Genomic DNA, 18,718 nt, shown 5'->3' on the forward strand with positions numbered 1-18,718 from the left:
ATATATGATAATATATGAATTAACATCCCATGAGAAATATGAATGAAAATATATTTCCAAACTTGTTAAATAACTTTGTTTATGACTCTAATATCCTATTGCAAAAGGTTTTCATATGTATTTTAATGTTTGAAATATCACACTCAAGTCCAAGTTGACTCAAGACTTGGACGAAAATTGTTTCCAATGAAATTGGCGTGATCGAGATAAGATAAAAATCAATAAACATGGATAGAAATAACATCAAGAATAAGAAATTCATTGCGTTTGAGAAGAAAAAAGGATAAATTATAAGTTGAAAGACAAAATCATATGATTTTTCCACTCTATAAATTGCAGAGGGAGATTGAATTACTTTGTGCTTTATGTAATTGTAAATTATGACAACCATTATTATTGCTATTTATAAAACGTAAAAATTGCAAATCATTTTCTTATGCAATAATTTGTAAGGGTGTAAAAACTCCTTAAAGTAATGAATCTTCAATTTTGCTTAAAAACTTGATACTTGTTTTTCTTTTTCTACGAAAAAAAAATTAAATTAAATCTCACCCGACCATAACTGAACTAATCACATCTTTCCATCTGAATTAGGGTTTAGGGTGGATAATCAAAATTTGCAAATCTGATGAATCTAATTGGATCAAGACATACATACCAAGAACTTCCAATTAAATTAAACAAGCAAAGAAATGAGTGTCAAATTATGAATAAACAAGAAAAGACAATACAAATTCAAGAGTGTAATAATGTAGCCTGTTATTTAATTGTTTACAAACACAAACTTGAGCACTAAACTTATCTGAGGCATGCACAACCCACATTCTCTCCTTTCTTCTTTTTTGACTAGTCTCTCTTTATCCAAAACTTTAATCAATAAAAATCCATTCTTTAAAGGCTCGCACATCAGACAGTGAAAGAAAAAACAGAACAAAACAAATGCATACTCCAGTCCATTTCGTGATGAAATCATATACCGATCCGATTGGAAGAGAAATACCGGGGATGGCCTTAAACCACTCTCTTAGGATCTCGAGCTGATGCCAAATGGTCCTGAAAAAATGAAGCATAAATTTTACACCAGCTAACCGGAATACCAAATTACACTGAACATTCTGGTCAACCTTTTACCTCAAACAAGCTCATAGTCCTAGATATATCAACTACTTAAAATAATCAGGAAGTTTTAGAACATACACTTCAAAGGAAAGCAAACATACCGAGATGAAATCAAATGCTTTGGTTGTTTCCTCTTTTTTCGAATTGTTCATCATAGAAGTTGGTGTTTGGTTTGGAATGTTAGGATTGAATATATCTGGAAGTGCTGACGAGTTTGACCCGCCTACTCCTCCCATGTTTCCTTCAGATACTTGACCAAAACCAGAATTCTGAGGCTGGAGATTTCCAAACTGTTGAAAGTTATACATCGTCGCTAATAACTGCTGCTGGGCCAAGATATTCCCCATCGCACCATAATTCATTTGTTGAGAAGCGGCAAAAGCTGGATTGAACATTAATCCAGGTGGCATGTTATAGCCCATGGGCCCCCCCATATTGAACATGTTGGCATTCGCTGTGCCTGATTGAGATATTCCGCCATTTTCAGGAAGAACTTGGTTATTGGATTGCAAGTTGGCAACAGAAGTTGTTACTTGTTGCTGAATCTTTTGGGTATTATTACCATTAACAGATAATCCGTTCATTAGATCGCTGGCATCACTATAATCATTAAACTGTGAATATGAGTAATCCGAACTGGATCCGAAAATATCAAATGGATCGTCTTTGGCAGTTACTGATGCCAATTGGACCTTTTCTACTCCATTTTTATCGACACTCATTCCTTCAAAGATATCGCCGCCGCCAACAGTTTCGGTATTATCGTTGGTGTGAAATGCGACATCGGAAAAAGGGTCAGAGTTGGTTTTCTGTTCGTTGGACGTTAGATAGCTTGAATCTGTACTCTCACCAAACAAATCATCTAACACAGGGGCAGTTGAAATTTTCTCATGAAAATCATTTATTTCAACATTTAGAAGATCTTCTGTACCACTGTAATCATCGAGAGCACCTGTGTCTATTAAGTCGGGCATTTGAATGGCAGAATTCTCTACCTTTTTCTCTTGGTGATACAGTCCATTGCTACTCTGTTCTCCACCAAGAAGACTCAAGACCTGCATATTGATCTCATCTTTGTTAGTTTACAACATGATTTAACTGTGCTCAATAAAGTTTCCAAATATAGGACTGTTTTAGCATATGATTTTTTTTTTATGTGATCTCATCCATTCTAAAATTCAGTTTTTGATCCAACTTAAAATTCAAATACACTTGTATGCCAAAATGAGTACAAAATTGGAAATTTGTGGATCATAATTCAGTCAAAAGTTCATTTATAAAACAAAAATGTGATCTGATCCTTACCACCTTGGGGCTTTATCCCATCATCAGTCACCTCGTCAAATCAAATCATCAACCTTACTTTATTTTTATAAAGTTCTAAATATTAAATACAATCTGAGTCATTTAACAAAAATAACCCCAAATAATCCCTACATCAAACAAGCTCTTGTTTTACCAAACGAAAAAACAAGTTGTTTCTGAAAAATATATGGGCAAAATCTATTGGATAGAGGTCCATGGCATTTTTTTTTGGATAAATACTAGTTTCCAAATAAAACCATGTTTGCATAGGACTTCTTTCTAGCTAAACATGAAATTTCAAAATATGGTCAATGAGATCCCAAGAGTGTTGCACTAATTAGAAGTAGAAAAATTCCTTATGTGATTATTAATTAAGAATTGTTATTCTTTAGGGAGGAAATCCCTTACTAATGTGTAGCATGCAGCAATATGATGGATGGTAATTTTCGAATAGAATGTCTACCAAAGGTTAACTTAAAAATCATGCAATAAGTATTCAGGTCTTGAAAAATGTATGCTGAAGAGGACCAGAAAGACTAGAACAAACTGAGGCCATATGGCTCATAGAAAGTAACATACACACTAGGAGATTGGATCTTGGGTTATTTGGTTATTCAAGAAAAACCTTTATCACATCACCTATCCTTTCAGCTATCAAATCACGTACTTCATAGATCAAAATACTCTTAGTTGAAATTTTAATCCAAATAATCCCCTTTTTCATCAAACAATATTTTGATTTCATAACCTAGATCTTTTCAAATAACTCCATATCAGACAAGCTGTAGATGTATGTCATACAGAATAAGTGAATTGTTATGAACAGAGTTGTTGGACACCAGTTTCATGTTTTGCATTTAAATCCTCCCAAGTTTAGTTTTCTATTAAGATTTAAGAACCAAAGATGGTTGAAAACTAAATTTAGCCATAGGACCGTCTTGGATGTCTCTAAACCAACATATACCCTACATCATTTTATTTTTTTCATATATATATATAGAGAGAGAAAGGCGATATTTAAAATGTGAGTTCAGTACCATGCCCATGCATTTTTTTCCTATGCAGTAAAAACAGTTGTGAAAACCTGACCTTATTTGCCTTTTCCCTCAAAGAAGCCTGGGGTGATTCAGAGCATGCAACAATAACATCTCGATTATCCTCCAAGTAAGATGCGGCAATAACAGCAAGGTCATCATCTTTTTTCCTCAGAATTGCCTCAGCAACGCACACGGCTTTCATTCGAACCTGTCAGTTCAATTATTAAATATTTGACGCAATTTGGAGATGGTTTAGGAGGTAAAATAATGCAAATATGTATTTCCAAACGCATTCTTGAATTTGCATGTGATGAGCAACTTAAAGGAGGAAAGGATCTCATTGGTAAATCTCAGGCACAAATCGCAAATTAGTTTTTTCTGTGACCATGGTTTATTCCCTGGGAGGCTATCACAACATCCCACTGTCATGAACCCCACTTAAATCAAGGTGTTCTTAATGAAAATCAAAATTGAGACATCAACCTCTTAGGTCAACAACACTCTTTCCACCCTGAGTGGGTACATATATCGCAAATAATGAAACAAGCAATAAAACAAACCTATCAAAAAAACAAAAACTACCTGCCATAAAGGAGATTGAAGTTTTGACAATAGTGCACGACACAAAGCCAATGCATCCAACTTCGAGGCTTCCAAAAGGAACACCTGAAGTGCATCGCGAGTAGGCTGCAGGCGAACACCTCCAGATGTCACAATAGTCTCCAATAACCTCTCTTCTCGAGACTTCTCTACAGGACTTGGATGGTTGACTCCATTGGAAGTTTCCGGACTATTCTTTCCCACATCTTGACCCCATGATCTGGAATTGGTACTTTCGGAAAACCTAGGCGCTGTGTGAGATTCACCGTGATACTCAGTTTGATCGTAACTATCAGAAGCGTTAGTTTCCCTGGTGAGTGACCTTCGAAGATTGGGACTTTTGTAAGTACCAGTGTCGTTCTTCCTCATTGATTGGGATTGACTTAAACTACTTAATCCGTGCTTTATTGTTGCACTTCCAATGCCAACAACTTCGCTTAGAAACGATTTCTTATCTTCGGATGGGGAATGCGTTTCGAAATTGGTATTTCCAAAACCTTGTATTCTCTTAGTTAGACTTTCTGCAGTTGTAGGCTTGCTGTTATCCTCTGAAGAAAATATAGCAGAAAGAACTTCCTGGGCAATTTCGCGAACAGCTTTATTTAGAGCATCTCCCTTTAGAGGATCAGGCTGCCCTTTATAATGGATCAATTGACGAATAGCTGCTGAATTTCTTTGCATCTCTCTTCTGAACTCAGATCCAGATTTAGCTACAGCATACTTGATCACTCTCAGTGCCTACATGTTTGATTTTGATCAGTGATTACACAAACATCTTTCAAACACTAAATCATATAATTTTCTGTCAGTATAACTCACAAACTGACACTCAAAATGAAGTGCATTCAGTTAAAAAGGTAGATCAATGCAAATTCAATGAATTAACATGATTTAGGGCAAATAAACCAGTTTTAACAAGAAATTATTAACATGAAGTATCAGATAAAGATTAAATTACCTTATGTTTCACAATCGGGCTTTTGTTTTCAAGCCTTTTGAATATAAATTCGGCGATTTCCTTCACAATACTAACGTGGGAAGAACGAAGAAGCTCGCAAATCTCTTCCAATTTATAAACAGCAGCGACTTTATCATCATCCGAAGTCGCGGCATCAATCATCCGCGATCTCCAATAAGATTCAACGGCTCTCCTGCTTGAATCCATCTCTTTCTTTCTCTAATCCCACAAATAAAATAAAAAACTTCAAAGCTTCTGGTTCAAATCAATCCGGAATTCGATTGAAACACCGTAAATAGATCATACGGTGATAAAAACAACACGGAAACTTCGTATTGATGATCCGATCAATCAGAAAGACAAAATCGGTCCTAAACGACCGCCGACACAAGCTGAGTCACAACAATTCAAGTATTTGAGAAGATCACAAGTTCTCTCGATCAATACCTGCCGGATAACTCCGATTTAGGGATCGGAAAATAGAATCGGAGAAGATAAAAGAGTTTTCTTTCAGAGGGAGAAAGCCTCCATCAAAGAAACGAACGATTCAACCAACCTCTACGAAATGTGAATCTTATCAAATGAACAGACCCGTGGCTTACGTTAGACGACGAGGGCCCATAGCGCACGATAGCTAATGTTCGTGTCGTACTCTCAATTAGTTTTAAGAAATATATTATCTAACGTTCAAATAAACCCTTATATTTTTAAAACATTTATTCAAGTCCTTTTCTTTTGTATAAATCTAATTACAGCCTTCAACTATATATAGAGAGAGAAAGAGAAATAATTGTTTTCAAATAATTTGAATAATTGAATCTTGTAAAAGAATATGTATTCTAAATAACTCATATTGAAATTATTGTAATTTATAAAATATTTACCAATAATTATTCTCCTTGCATATATTTATTCAGATATTATTGAGTGAGGAAAGGCACTTTAAGCTTGCTTGATTAAATTGAGGGAAGGATACTTCATATGTCCAACTTTTGTTGCCATCTTTCTTCAAAATATTATTTTGTTTAGTTATTACAATTTTTTTTATTAAGATGTGAATACATGTATTAATCCCATTTAAACAAAAAATATAATTTTTTTGAGCAAGTTTATAAATATATTTATAATTTTTCTATATAGTCAGGTTTGAGAAAAATAAAGTATTTTTTTAATAGATCATTAATTATTAAACTAGCTTAAGTCTCGAGATTTACTTCACGATTTTAGTTAAGATAAAAATGTTATGTTACCTTTTAATTTTTAATTTTTAATTTAATTTATTATTTACCTATCTAATATAAAAAAAACTAAAAAAAATACATATTTATCTATAAAGTTTCTTTTAACTTTTTTAACTCACTCAAAATAGTTTTCAAACTCACTATGTAATTTATGGATTTATCTTTGACCTAATAATTTATTCCAGACTCCTAAAATGAGTGGTATACAAAAGTGAATTAGTGTGCTTATTTAAAAATATTTTGATGAATACTATTAATATATATATATATAGTGATGTAATGTTTATTATTTTATACTTTGAACAAAATTTAAAAATTAAATTTATATATTTTTTTTTGAAAACTTAGTTCCAACTAAAACAATAGAAGAAAAGGTTGAGTGACTTTAGTTTCAATGAAATGTCATTTTTATGAAACACACCACTTATGACTTTATGGCAACACAAATTATGAATATAATTTTAATTTGAATAGTTTGTTGTTTATAAAGTACTTATAATTTATTTTCTCACCATGTTTGCGAACTCCTAATGCAAAGTGTTAAAAACTATCTAATTGACTATTTATTGTTGCCGTGCTATCATTAATTGGTGAAGTACATTTGTATTTGTAGGTAATTAAGGAGTAATTGACACCAACAAATGTATATAATTAAATAAATTAAAGACCATCTAAAATTTTCTACCAAAATCTATAGTGGGTTAGCCCTAACAAAATTTTTACAAAAATATGTTTATTATTTTTTTTTGTTATTATTTTATAAACAAGTCACGTTTTCACTTAAAAACGCCTTAAATTGATGTGAGAATACTGTCAATTATGTCTTCATTTTAAATGATAATAAGCAACCTCGTTCAATTGATTGATTATTTGTGCATAGTGATAGAGTATATATATGTCCACTTGTTATTTAATTTATGTATTCAAAATGAGTTAAATATGGTTATATTATATGGTCACACTTACAAGGAACCATGCAAGTCATAGAGTTGTATAGTAATTAATTGTCAATAGCTTAATTTTTCTAACATAAAAGGTTAATTATACATTCAAGGGATAAACACATGAGACTTTTAAATATATAGCCATTTACTAATTAGGTTGTCTCGATCAATGATAGAGTGTACGTTTTACATTACAAGAATTAAAATCACCAAATTTGGAGGAAACTCATTAATAACGTGTTGAATCTTATTCCTTAATCCTATTTAAGAAGCTTCCTACTCTTTTTCTCATGATCACTCTCTTTAATCTTGGATCATGATGAATAGAGTCATGGAGATTCTTCGTTTGCTGGTCGTGATGTTCTGTATTCATCGCGACAAATTTGTTTGTGTCTTCATTCCACAACTTAAACTAAGTCGACGTCTATTTGAAGAAATAGATCGAGATAAAAAAACAGAAACAGAAGCCGCACCACCAGCAGAGACAACACATTCACTCGACAACTACGGCTTCATTGATCTACCATCATGTCAAGCGAAATATATCGAGGAAACAAAATCTTTGGATTCCACATGGAAGGAGATCAAAGAGTTGACCTCGAAAAGTAAGCAAGATAATAAGACATTAGTGTCAAGTAGGATCGAGAAAGTAATGAAGCCCAAGTGTTTGACGACAACTGAATCTACATCCATGACGACTTGGAGGGACAAAAAAAAATCATTGTCGCTTAACGAAGAAGTGTACTTAAGACAAAGAGGTGGGTTGATTAGACGCGATCCGTCACTTGAAAATAGTGATATCTCATATAAAAGATTTGAGGATTTCATCGCTAAAAACAAGCAACAAAGACTAATACAACGACAACAGTCTGATCGACGCTTTCAAGAAATGATTGGACGGGGTATATAGTTGTCAAGTACCATTGAAATTCATATATTCTAATTTACTATCGAAATCTAGATCACCTGAATATTGCATACTTTATGAAATAAGTGTATATACAGTATATATTGTTACTTCAATATCCTTGAATTTGAAGTGCTTGTGTAATAAAACATGACGTGAATGATGCATTTGGAATACATATAATAATATTAAATAAGCTAGAAGGTGATTATATTAATAGATTATAGTTTTTTTAGTTTGCTCACAATTCGTAGTGTTCGGAGGCATACTCACTTGGTGGAATATTATGTATGATTTTCTATGTTGTAACTTAAGTGACGGATTTAACTTTGTTTTATGATTTATTTTTTCACTCACAAAATTTAACCTTCTAAATAAAATAAATTAATTATTTCATTTAGTATTGAGAGTGTGACATTTAGTATTTTATTTTCTTTTTTCTTTTTCTGAAATCTAATTATTATTTTATTTATTTACTCTTTTATTATTGAAAAAATAGATTTTATTTCATTTTTTCAAATTAATTTTTATTCCAAATAGATAAAAAAAAGAAATTAAGAGTATTTTGATCTATAAACAACACCAAAACAAAAACAAAAAAAAACTTATTTTTTTAAAACTCTTATCAAACATATTCTTTTTTTAAAAAAACTAAAAAAAATATCAGCTTTATGATTATTTTTGATTTTATTTATTTGGAGGATTTGTTTGATACGGTCAGTGGTTTTTTTTTTTTTTTTTTATATCTCAAAACTTGTTTACTCAATAATGTTTAAATAGATTTTTTAATAAATAATTAATTTTAAAATAATTAATATTAAATTTTTAAAATTTCACCTATATATTATTTATTTTTCTTTCATTTTTTAAAGTGAATTTAAAATATTTTTTAAGCCTATTCTAACTCTAATTTCTAAATCAGTTATGGGTATGATTAATAGAAATATAGTGTTTAATTAAAGGTATTTATCATTGCTATTGATAATGTTTGAATTATTAGAAAAATAATAAATATAATTTTTTTTATTAAAATTAGTATTAATGTTTCAATATTTTTATTATATTTTATTTAATTAAAAATATAAAATATCATTATTTTTATATCGTTTAAAATATATAAAATATTTAAATATGTTATAATTTAATAAAATATAAACATCCAATATTTTATCAAATTAATTAAAAATTTTTAAAATAAAAATCCTTAAAACAAAAATTGAATGATTCAATTTTTTTACTAATTATAAATAAAAAATTATATATTAAACATAAATAATATAAGAAAAAGTCTTTCAAATATTATATATTAATGGTGGATAAATATATTTAGATTAAATATAACGTTTAATTTAATAATATTATAATATGGTATAATTTTATTAATAATAATTTTTATTAAAATAATTTATATTTAACTTTTCTAATATGTTTTAAATAATATTTTTTTATATAGAATTGTTATTTTATTTTTAGTTTTTATAATTTATATTTAATTAATTTATTATAATTTTATTATTAATATATAATATTTAAAATTAATTATATACAAATAATTATATTATTATTAGTTATTATTAAAATTTTATTTATTAATTATATTTTAAATTTTTTTTAATATTATTTAAATAATTGAAATTATTTCTTTAATAAATAAATAAAAAATTTATTATTATGTTAATAATGAAAAAAAAAAATATATATATATATTATAATAATTATTATTATTATTATGAGAGAGAAAATAAGAGAGTGAAAATAATAGAAAGGAAAATATATCTATTCTTAATTCTTAATGAGTTAAGACTTTATATTTTTCTTTCGTGAGTATAAAACTACATACCAAACATGTCCCAAGTGTATCTGTTTCTTAATCAGTTGTTACATTAGTTTAGTTTGAACGAATAAGGTGCAGTAATAAATAAACTTAAATAACTAACTAATAAGTTAAATTTGTTTTTTTTTTTAATTTTTAAATAACTTAAATAAAATTAATTTTCAAATCAATCCAGTCATTTATTTTATTAATCAAAATACTAAAATATCCTTTATTTTAAATTATTATTTTTTATTTTATTTTATTTATATATATTAATAATATGCTTTAAATTTTTTACTAAAAATAATCATCATCTCTTACAAATTATCCATAGTTGTTTTTTTTCCTCTAAGTTTTAAAAAAAACTCAATCCCAATAGGCTTTAAATAATTTAAAACAAATAAAAATAATTAAAAATTAAAACATTATCAATGTTAACTATACAAATAAATTAAATATTATCAAATTTATTTAAATAATTTAGCTAATAAATTGAATCATGTTAAGAATATGGTAAATCCAACATTCCAACTCATGTTTAAAAAAAGTTAACATGATTAGGACAAAGTCATTACTTTTTATAATTTTAATTTTAATTTTAATTTTAATTTTAATTTTAATTTTAAATGTATTTAGTAGAAATTATTATCTTAATTTTGTAAGGCACAGATTTTTATTACTTCATTTATTTAGAAGGTTAAATTTTGTGAGTGAAAAATAAATCATAATAAAAATTTAAAAATTAAATTATTTTCAATTGGAATAATTATGTTTCTCCGGACTTCAAAGTAACAATAAATAGAGAGAGAAAATCGTTTCTCCTACCAACCTAGTTAATGTCATATTTAATTCTAACGTGTTATTTTCATAATATATTTATGATTCAACGAATCAATCTAATACTTATAAACTTTAATCTATTCATTAAATACAATTTATTAAGTTATCTTAATTAAATTAAATTAAATAATATGTATAATCAAGTAATCAACTATATTCCTATACAAATAAAAAATGGCAAAGTTATTTTAAGTTTGAACTTGGATGAGTTTGTTTTAATTAAATAAGACTCAAATTTTGAATTGCATCAAACGAGGTTCATACCATCATAATTTTGGTAATTTAATGTTTATTTACAAACAAATAAATGTATTTTTTTTTACATAATATAGTAGCTCTCTATTTTTTTTGATTGTTCAATATATTTTCATACATTACACATATTTTAAGGCATTCAAACCGTATTCGACAGTTTTGAACGCGTATATCTTAAAAAAATACTCATTTAAAACACAAATACGTTCAAATTGGTAGATCTTACACAATGTTATGTCGTTGTAAAATTATTTGAAAAACAAATATAAAATTTATATCTCTTCAAAATTTCTCAAATCTTTCCTTATTACACATTTTTGTAGTCACCCAAACCAGCTTTATCAAATTAAAACGTGTAAATCTCGAAAACAAAAGCGGATGTTAATGTAGATAACAATCAGAAAGATCTAGTTCAGGTCGAGAATGAGTCGGTGCAAGTAGATGGTATCTAGAATCTGGAGAGCAATATCATAATTTTGATCCCACAGGCCAGGGACGGAGCTAGGATGGAAAATTACATGGGGCTGACTCATTTGTCTGGTTTATTCACTTAATTTGTCCAATTCTTTTTTTTTAATTTAGGTGGGGCTGGAACCCACCCTTACCCAAGCATTTTTTTAATTTATGTGGGGCTGGAGCCCACCCTAGCCCAAGTGTGGCTCCGCCCCTGCCACAGACACTCGAAAAATGAGGGCTCGTTGCCCCTGAACGAGAAGGCTATCAGCGGTTTCATAAAGATCCGAGAGTGATGATGAATTCGCAGTCAAAGAATTGACCACCTACTCCATATAGGTAGGAGGAGGAGTGAAAACTGCACACTTTGGAATAAAGAATTTAGTTGTTTTTTATTTCATGATTAGGGGATATGCATTTGGTGAAGCCTGAAGGTGTATGTCATGAATTCGACAAATAGTTAACGTAATTGTATCATTTTTATTTTTCTATATATTTATGATTATCTGAAACAAGCATCTTCGATTCTTTAGTTATCTAAAGGTGAAGAACTGCTTAGTCGCGGGAAATCCTTCTCTATTAGGAATGTCAATTTCAGATTGGGAATGATCTAGTGGAAATGAATGGTATTAAGATTTTGAAGAGCATTTAGGAAGATATAGTTCAGGTTGAAAATGATCAGGTGAAAGGAGATGATATTCGGAATTCGGGGAGCAATCAGGAAGGTTTCAGTTCAGATTGAGGATGATTTGGGAAAAGATTTACAAATTTTGAGAAGCAAGTAGAATGGTTTGGTCCAGGGTGAGAAAGATACATAAGTTGATCAGGGTGAATATTATAACAGATGATGATAGTAACACAACAATATGGGGATTGTAAATTTTCAAGGAAAACATAATACACGGCTCCAACAAAATTTAGAAGATAGTGTTCATGAAGTTGAAGAGCATGATAAATGGGAAATTTCAAAATATTTTGGTTAATAGATTCTCAATAGATGGTGGGCAAAGTCAGAAGATTGATAAATTGTGTTTAGTTGATGATGTCAACCATGCTGAACATGGGATTTTCTAGGTGAAGATACAAGGGTCATTGATAATCCCGAGGCTAGGCAAGGAAGGGAAGGAAAGATATGGGAATTCATGTTTTAATCCAAATTTTAATGATCAGATTGAAGTTATAGATCTGGATGCTATTGACCCAATTTCACATATGAGTCAGTCTATACAATACTCATTGAAAAATATATTTAACTAGAACAACAATGATGATAGTAAGACTAAGTCCACAAAAGCTGCCTATGATTTCAATGATTTACTGAAGAGGAAAACTCATTTGTCCCTTAACAGCTAGAGCAAAGAAAAGAATCAAGAAAAAACAGCAAAGAAGTCAAGGAGGAGAAGAAAGTCGTGAATCCAATTATGTACTTCATTCATGATTATCACAACCTGGAATATAAGAGAATTTAATGATTCTCTTAAATGTAAAGAGACCAGGAACTTCATCAAAAAGTAAAATGTTACAATCAGACCAGGAACTTCATCAAAAAGCAAAATGTTACAATCATGGGTATGTTGTTATTGTTTTGCATTAAAGAATACTTCATCTCCTTGTATCCCTACAAGTGGTATCAGAGCGAGATTGTTCGAGAGGAGAGGAAACTTAAAAGCTTGGAGGATCCTTAGAGGATTTTGATAAGTTCTAAGGAGGTTTACAAAAAGATGTCCAAGTTGTAGTTCTTGTTGGTATGACTTCCAAGTTTGAGGTAGAAGAAGTACGAGTTACTTGATGTCCAAGGAACAAACCAAGAGGTAGATTGTATACAAAAAGATAATGGAGAAGACATATTTGCAAGAGGTAAACAACAACTTGAGAAAAAAAGCAAGTAGTAAGAGTTCTAAGTCTATGTTGAAGACTAAAGAAAAGGTGAAGTACTTCTAGTGTTAAGATGAAGGGCACTTCAAAAAAGACTACCCCAAAACTAAAAAAGCATAATATAAAATGTTATGTTAGATGGATCATTGTTGGTGAGCAAATTATTATCTCCGAGGTCACTCAAATATTCATTAAGGTTCTGACATATGAGGTTTGGCCTCAAAGACTTGCAAGAATTGGGTAAGAAAGGAGTTCTTGGTGCAAGAACTTTAACTCATGATCATGCAAATAAAGTTGAATCCAACGAAAAAGAAAATTTTCCTTATTGGATTTCCAGAGAATGTCAAAGGGTATAGAGTTTGACTGAAATAAGGTGGAAATAATGTTAAGCTAAGTCGAGATGTGAAGTTTAACAAAGCTGAAGCACACACAATGAAGACACAAATAGTGATTTAAGAGGAATCACAACTCGAGGTGGAGATATGTCATCAATAAGGCACACTGCAAAGGGAGAATTGTTATAGGACCATTGAGATTTCTTCAAATATTGGGAGAGGGGGATGACTTTGGTGAAGAGGTATCCTTGTCCATGGATGAAAAAAAGAATGGTACACAACGAATATTATCAAAAAGGCATTTATTGATGAGACCATAGTCAACATGTTGACAAGGCAATCATTTAGGCCAAATTACAAGATTGCATTGAGTTGACGGGTTGATTAAGGATTATCATATTGCTAGTTAACATGCAATATGAATGAAAGACCGAAAAGAGGAAGATCAATGGAAGACACTTATAAATTTAGGTAGAGACATAATGAAGCAACTCTCAAACGAACCAAAAAGAACTCATTGCATTATCTTTCAATATGAGAAGATGAATAAGATTTTGAGTGAGATTTCTATTCATGAAAAAATGGACTAGATGGGAGGCTCGATCAATTCAAAAGTGATGATTTGGGTACTTCTTTTGTTCTATCTTAATTATCCATGTATTGTGAATCATAGTTAAGATTAATGAGATGATTGATTTGTCATCTTATTAAGAAGATGATTGAGACCTTGAATGATATTCTTAGTCATGCAATAGGGGCTAGATAAGAGGTTCGGTCAATTCGAAGACAAAGATTAGTGAATTGTCATCTGATGCGAGAAGATGAATGAGATCTTAAATATGATTCCTAGTCATGAAAAAGGGGCTAGATGAGAGGCTCGATCAATTCAAATGGAAGGACATTCATAATTTCTTTTGAAGAAACTATGAAGCATGGTGAAAATAATTGAAGACAATTAGAGAAGTATGCGATTCAAGTTAGTTGAGTGTGCAAAATTCAAGGAAAGATGGGTGGTAAATATTTTGCTAGATCTTGAGCTTGAGTAAAGAGATGTCGTTGAATGGTAGATGCTTAATTATTTAGACGATGTAAGTTTATTTTGGTTCTTCTCAACTTTCGATCGGTATCTAACTTTGAGGAAATAGACGATGAATGTTCGTCTGGGTGTCCTTGGTTTTTCAACAAATATCTGATTTTGAAAATATAGATGATGAAGGTTTGTCTTGGGTCTTCTCAACTTTGATCAATATTTTATTTTGAGAAAGTAGATGATGAATGTTCGTCTTTGGGTGTCCTCAATTTCGATAAATATCTGATTTTGAAAAGTAGACGATGTAAGTTCGTCTTCAGTCTTCTCGACTTTCAATTAATATCTTATTTTAAGGAAACATGTGATGAAAGTTTGTTTTGGGTGTCATCAGTTTTCTATAGATATCTAATTTTAAGAATAAAGAAGATAGAGAGAGGGAGTCGAATCAAGACAAAGGCAGGTGTTAGGAAACAAATATATGTTTCATCAACTACTTTCTCTACACTCCATAAATACCTAGGTTTAAGTATTTCCACCATTGATGAATATACATTTTATATATATACCATCTTTGACGATGATATTATATAATCCATTAGATTATAAATCTTAATTTGCAAAAACATTGGGTAACCTATTATATGTGATATAGTGGATGACTTGAGCGGCCTAAAGGTCCTGTGGTTTTACTCTTGTCGAATGTGTTTACCACACTAAAATTTGATGTGAGGTTGTACATCGAGAGGAGCATAATCGAGCAAAGAGAAGCTGTTACTATAAATGTGACAATGTTGTTGATATGCAGACAATTCCTGGATTTGGGAGCTATGAAGACTTTGCTTGTTGACAAAGCAAATGATGAGACTTGGAAGACAATAGGGAGATAACTTGTAAATCAAGGTGGAGTGTTGAAAATGGATTTACAATATTAAAAATATGGTATATTCATGGTACGCAATCTTGGTACAAGGAAATGATATATTCAACAAAAGAAAAACTATATCTTTTAGTGTATAATTTTGATATTAGAAAATAAGATTTTTACAAAAGGAAATTAGATCTTTTGTTATGAAAATATAATTAAGAAATATGGTAAAAATATTTTGGAAAGTCTTTTTGAGAGTTTTGAACAAGATATTGATATTGACATATTTTGGACTTGTTTAAAGGTACCGTCGGATACGATAATACAAAAAGAAGGATAAATGGAAAATAGATTATGATGAAAATTGAAACAATAAAAATGTGAGTCTTAACCCGTATAATAGATATTATAAGAATAAATGGGGACCCACGGATGTCATTATAAGTTAGAAAGAAACAAAAAATCTACTTAGTCTTATGTACAATTAACTAATATCTATATTTTACAAATCAACTTTCAAAATCAGAGTGGCGCAGCGGAAGCGTGGTGGGCCCATAACCCACATGTCCCAGGATCGAAACCTGGCTCTGATATATTTTTATTTTTTTATAATTGATTCAAATCGCGTGTTTGATTTCCCGCAATTGTTCGATGTTGTTATTGGTCTTGCATTAATGAATACTTCATCTTCAGGTATCCCAATAGGGTATACTAAAAACAAAAGTTAAAATTGCAAATGTTGAGAAAATTGGATCAATCTGTTTTGGTAATAACTTGAAGTTAATCCATAATTCAAACTCAAGATCTGGTAGGACCTGAATTGAATGGGATTCAAACTTAGCTGAAATCAGACAGCTATTATCGAATGATCAAGTTACCATGGTAGAGGTCACAAGTAGGGAGACACTAGTCAAATTTCGGATAATAGTGGTATACAATAGTAATTCTTGAAGTTACATAAAAAAAGGTTATGAAAATGTCTAGAGGAGCAAATTGATGACAAAATGCCTTGGACTATTATGGGTGACTTTAATATCACAAGACATGGCTATGAAAGAAGTTCTGAGGTGGAGATTTCACATTAAATGATTGAATTTAATGAATGTATAAGGAATGTGGAATGCATTGAACATACTCACTCTGGTAATAACTTCACATGGTCGACAACAAGGGGAAGCGATCAGATAAGAAAAAATAGAATCGCTAAAGGGCTAATTAATAACACATGGAATGAGTAGTTCCCAAATGGTCAAATTAATGTACTCAATCTGGGAATCTTGGATCACTGTCCAATTAAGCTCACTTGGGGAGTCAAGAAGAGGGTTTGTAGGCCAATCAAATTTTTTAATTTATGGAGGAAGAATTATCAATTTAAAAACATTATTGAGGAAGTTTGGTCCACACGGATTCATGGAACAATTATATTTCAAGTTTACGAAAAATTGAGACTTTTTAAGGCAATGCTTTAGAATCTTAACAACAAGAGGTATAACAATATTAGCACGTGTCAAGAGACACATGACAATATGGAGGGACTACCGCGAGAAAGCTCGAGGTTCGATGCATTTTAACCTTGGTTTGCGTGCCATTCATCTTTTAAAATGAAACATTTAATTTTTATAAGATTTTGAAAATACCTGAAGCGGTAAAAATTAATTATGTAAAAAATAATTAATCATTTGTTCAAATTTTAAATAATCTGGGAGGCTAAATAATAATTTAACCTGAACCCGATTTAAATTAATTAAACACAATCAATTTAAAAATTATTTATTTGAAAGTCATAGTTTCCAAGAAATTTTATGAAAATCAATAAAATGATACATGTATAAACGTATTTATACCAGAGTTTCTGAAAAAGGTGGTTCGTTGTCTATTTACGCTCGAGAAAGGGCTTTTACGCTATGTTCTTTGTGCCCGCCTAAGGACGATTTTCAAAAATTCTTCTAAAATAAACAAAGTCTTACTTTTATAAATCTAATTATAACATTCCTTATCTTTAGTTAGTAGTCTAGGGGTCCTAAGTAAGGATAAGCTTTAAATAATTATACAAAATTATTTAAAGAGGGGTGTGTACCTGTTGCGTCGATGTTCAAATTTAACAAAACCTGAAAATAGATCCCAAACGGGTCCTTATCCAAAATATTGGTTTAGGAAATATCCCGAAAATATAAAAATGTCATTTTCTGACCTTTCAGGATTATTTGAAAATGGGTTCGGGTTCCAAAATTAAAAAAAAAAATGGATTTTGAAAAGTGGAACCAAATAGGCCTTATGACTGGAGTCCTAGGGTCTGGGTTTGGTTTTGCCGATTTAGGCTCGGTCGGGCTCAGTTAAGAATGGTTTGGTTCGGACCATGGCTTGGTCGCATGGGTCAAGGGACCAAAGAGCTCGATCCTGGGCTCAGGAGGCTCGGTCCCAAACTCGGGTGGCTTAGTCGAAGACCGGAGAGGCTTGGTCCCAGGTCAAGTCTACCTGTCTAGGTACTCGGTCATAGGGTTATGTAGCTCAGTCCTAGGTCTAGGGTTAGGTTTGTCGGTCCTAGGCTAAGTGAGGCTCGGTCCTAATCATCGGTCCTAGGTTTAGGGTTAGGGTTAGGTTTATGGTCCTAAGCTAGGTGAGGCTCGATCCTAATCATCGGTCCTAGACTAAAGGCTCTCGGTCCTAGGTCAAAGTAATGCTCAGTCCTAGGTTAGAATTATCGGTTTTAAGCTAAGGGGAGGACTCAGTCTAAGTCAAAAATTTCGGTCGGGCTCCACTGTCCTAGTAGAATGTCCTGCTCCACGGTCCTGGTAGAATATCACAGGTCCTGCTCCACGGTCCTGGTAAAAAATCATCGATCCTACTCCACGGTCCTAGCAGAATGTCATCGGTCCTGACCCACGGTTCTAGGTCTGTTTTCTCGGTGCTAGGCTAAAACCTTAGGACCGAGTGTTCTTATTTTGGCCCAAAATTTTAGAAGTCCATAACTTTTAATTGGGATCGTGAAATCATGATCCGTAAGTTACAGTAAGTTCATATGACCATGAAGAACAAAAACCCTAACATAAATTACAATTTTAAAGTCTTACAATAATCAATTTAAAACACCATTTCTATGTCAAAATTTGGGATCTTTTAAGTTAGGCTGTTTCAATG

The 18,718-nt window shown here is 31.1% G+C and overlaps 1 protein-coding gene across 1 annotated transcript; it reads right to left on the reverse strand.

The window, feature by feature from the left end:
- Nucleotides 1–693: 693 nt before the first annotated feature.
- Nucleotides 694–5,568, reverse strand: LOC124928751 (protein MODIFIED TRANSPORT TO THE VACUOLE 1). Its single transcript, XM_047468998.1, has 5 exons — nt 5,020–5,568; nt 4,044–4,799; nt 3,514–3,669; nt 1,221–2,174; nt 694–1,053 (listed from the first exon to the last, which is right to left on the reverse strand). The coding sequence occupies exons 1-5, from the start codon at nt 5,224–5,226 to the stop codon at nt 1,012–1,014; spliced, it is 2,115 nt and encodes a 704-aa protein (XP_047324954.1). The 5' UTR covers nt 5,227–5,568; the 3' UTR covers nt 694–1,011.
- Nucleotides 5,569–18,718: the final 13,150 nt, after the last annotated feature.

The sequence above is a fragment of the Impatiens glandulifera genome, chromosome 3 (genome assembly GCF_907164915.1).
Source record: "Impatiens glandulifera chromosome 3, dImpGla2.1, whole genome shotgun sequence".
In the NCBI taxonomy this organism is placed as follows: Eukaryota; Viridiplantae; Streptophyta; class Magnoliopsida; order Ericales; family Balsaminaceae; genus Impatiens; species Impatiens glandulifera.

Bases quoted from the DNA above. Each gene is read 5' to 3' on its own strand.
- LOC124928751 (XM_047468998.1), bottom strand. From the start codon at position 5,226: ATGGATTCAAGCAGGAGAGCCGTTGAATCTTATTGGAGATCGCGGATG. The intron at 4,800-5,019 runs GTAATTTAATCT...TCAAACATGTAG, and splicing joins GCCCGATTGTGAAACATAAG to GCACTGAGAGTGATCAAGTA. The intron at 3,670-4,043 runs GTAGTTTTTGTT...TTGAACTGACAG, and splicing joins TTCAATCTCCTTTATGGCAG to GTTCGAATGAAAGCCGTGTG.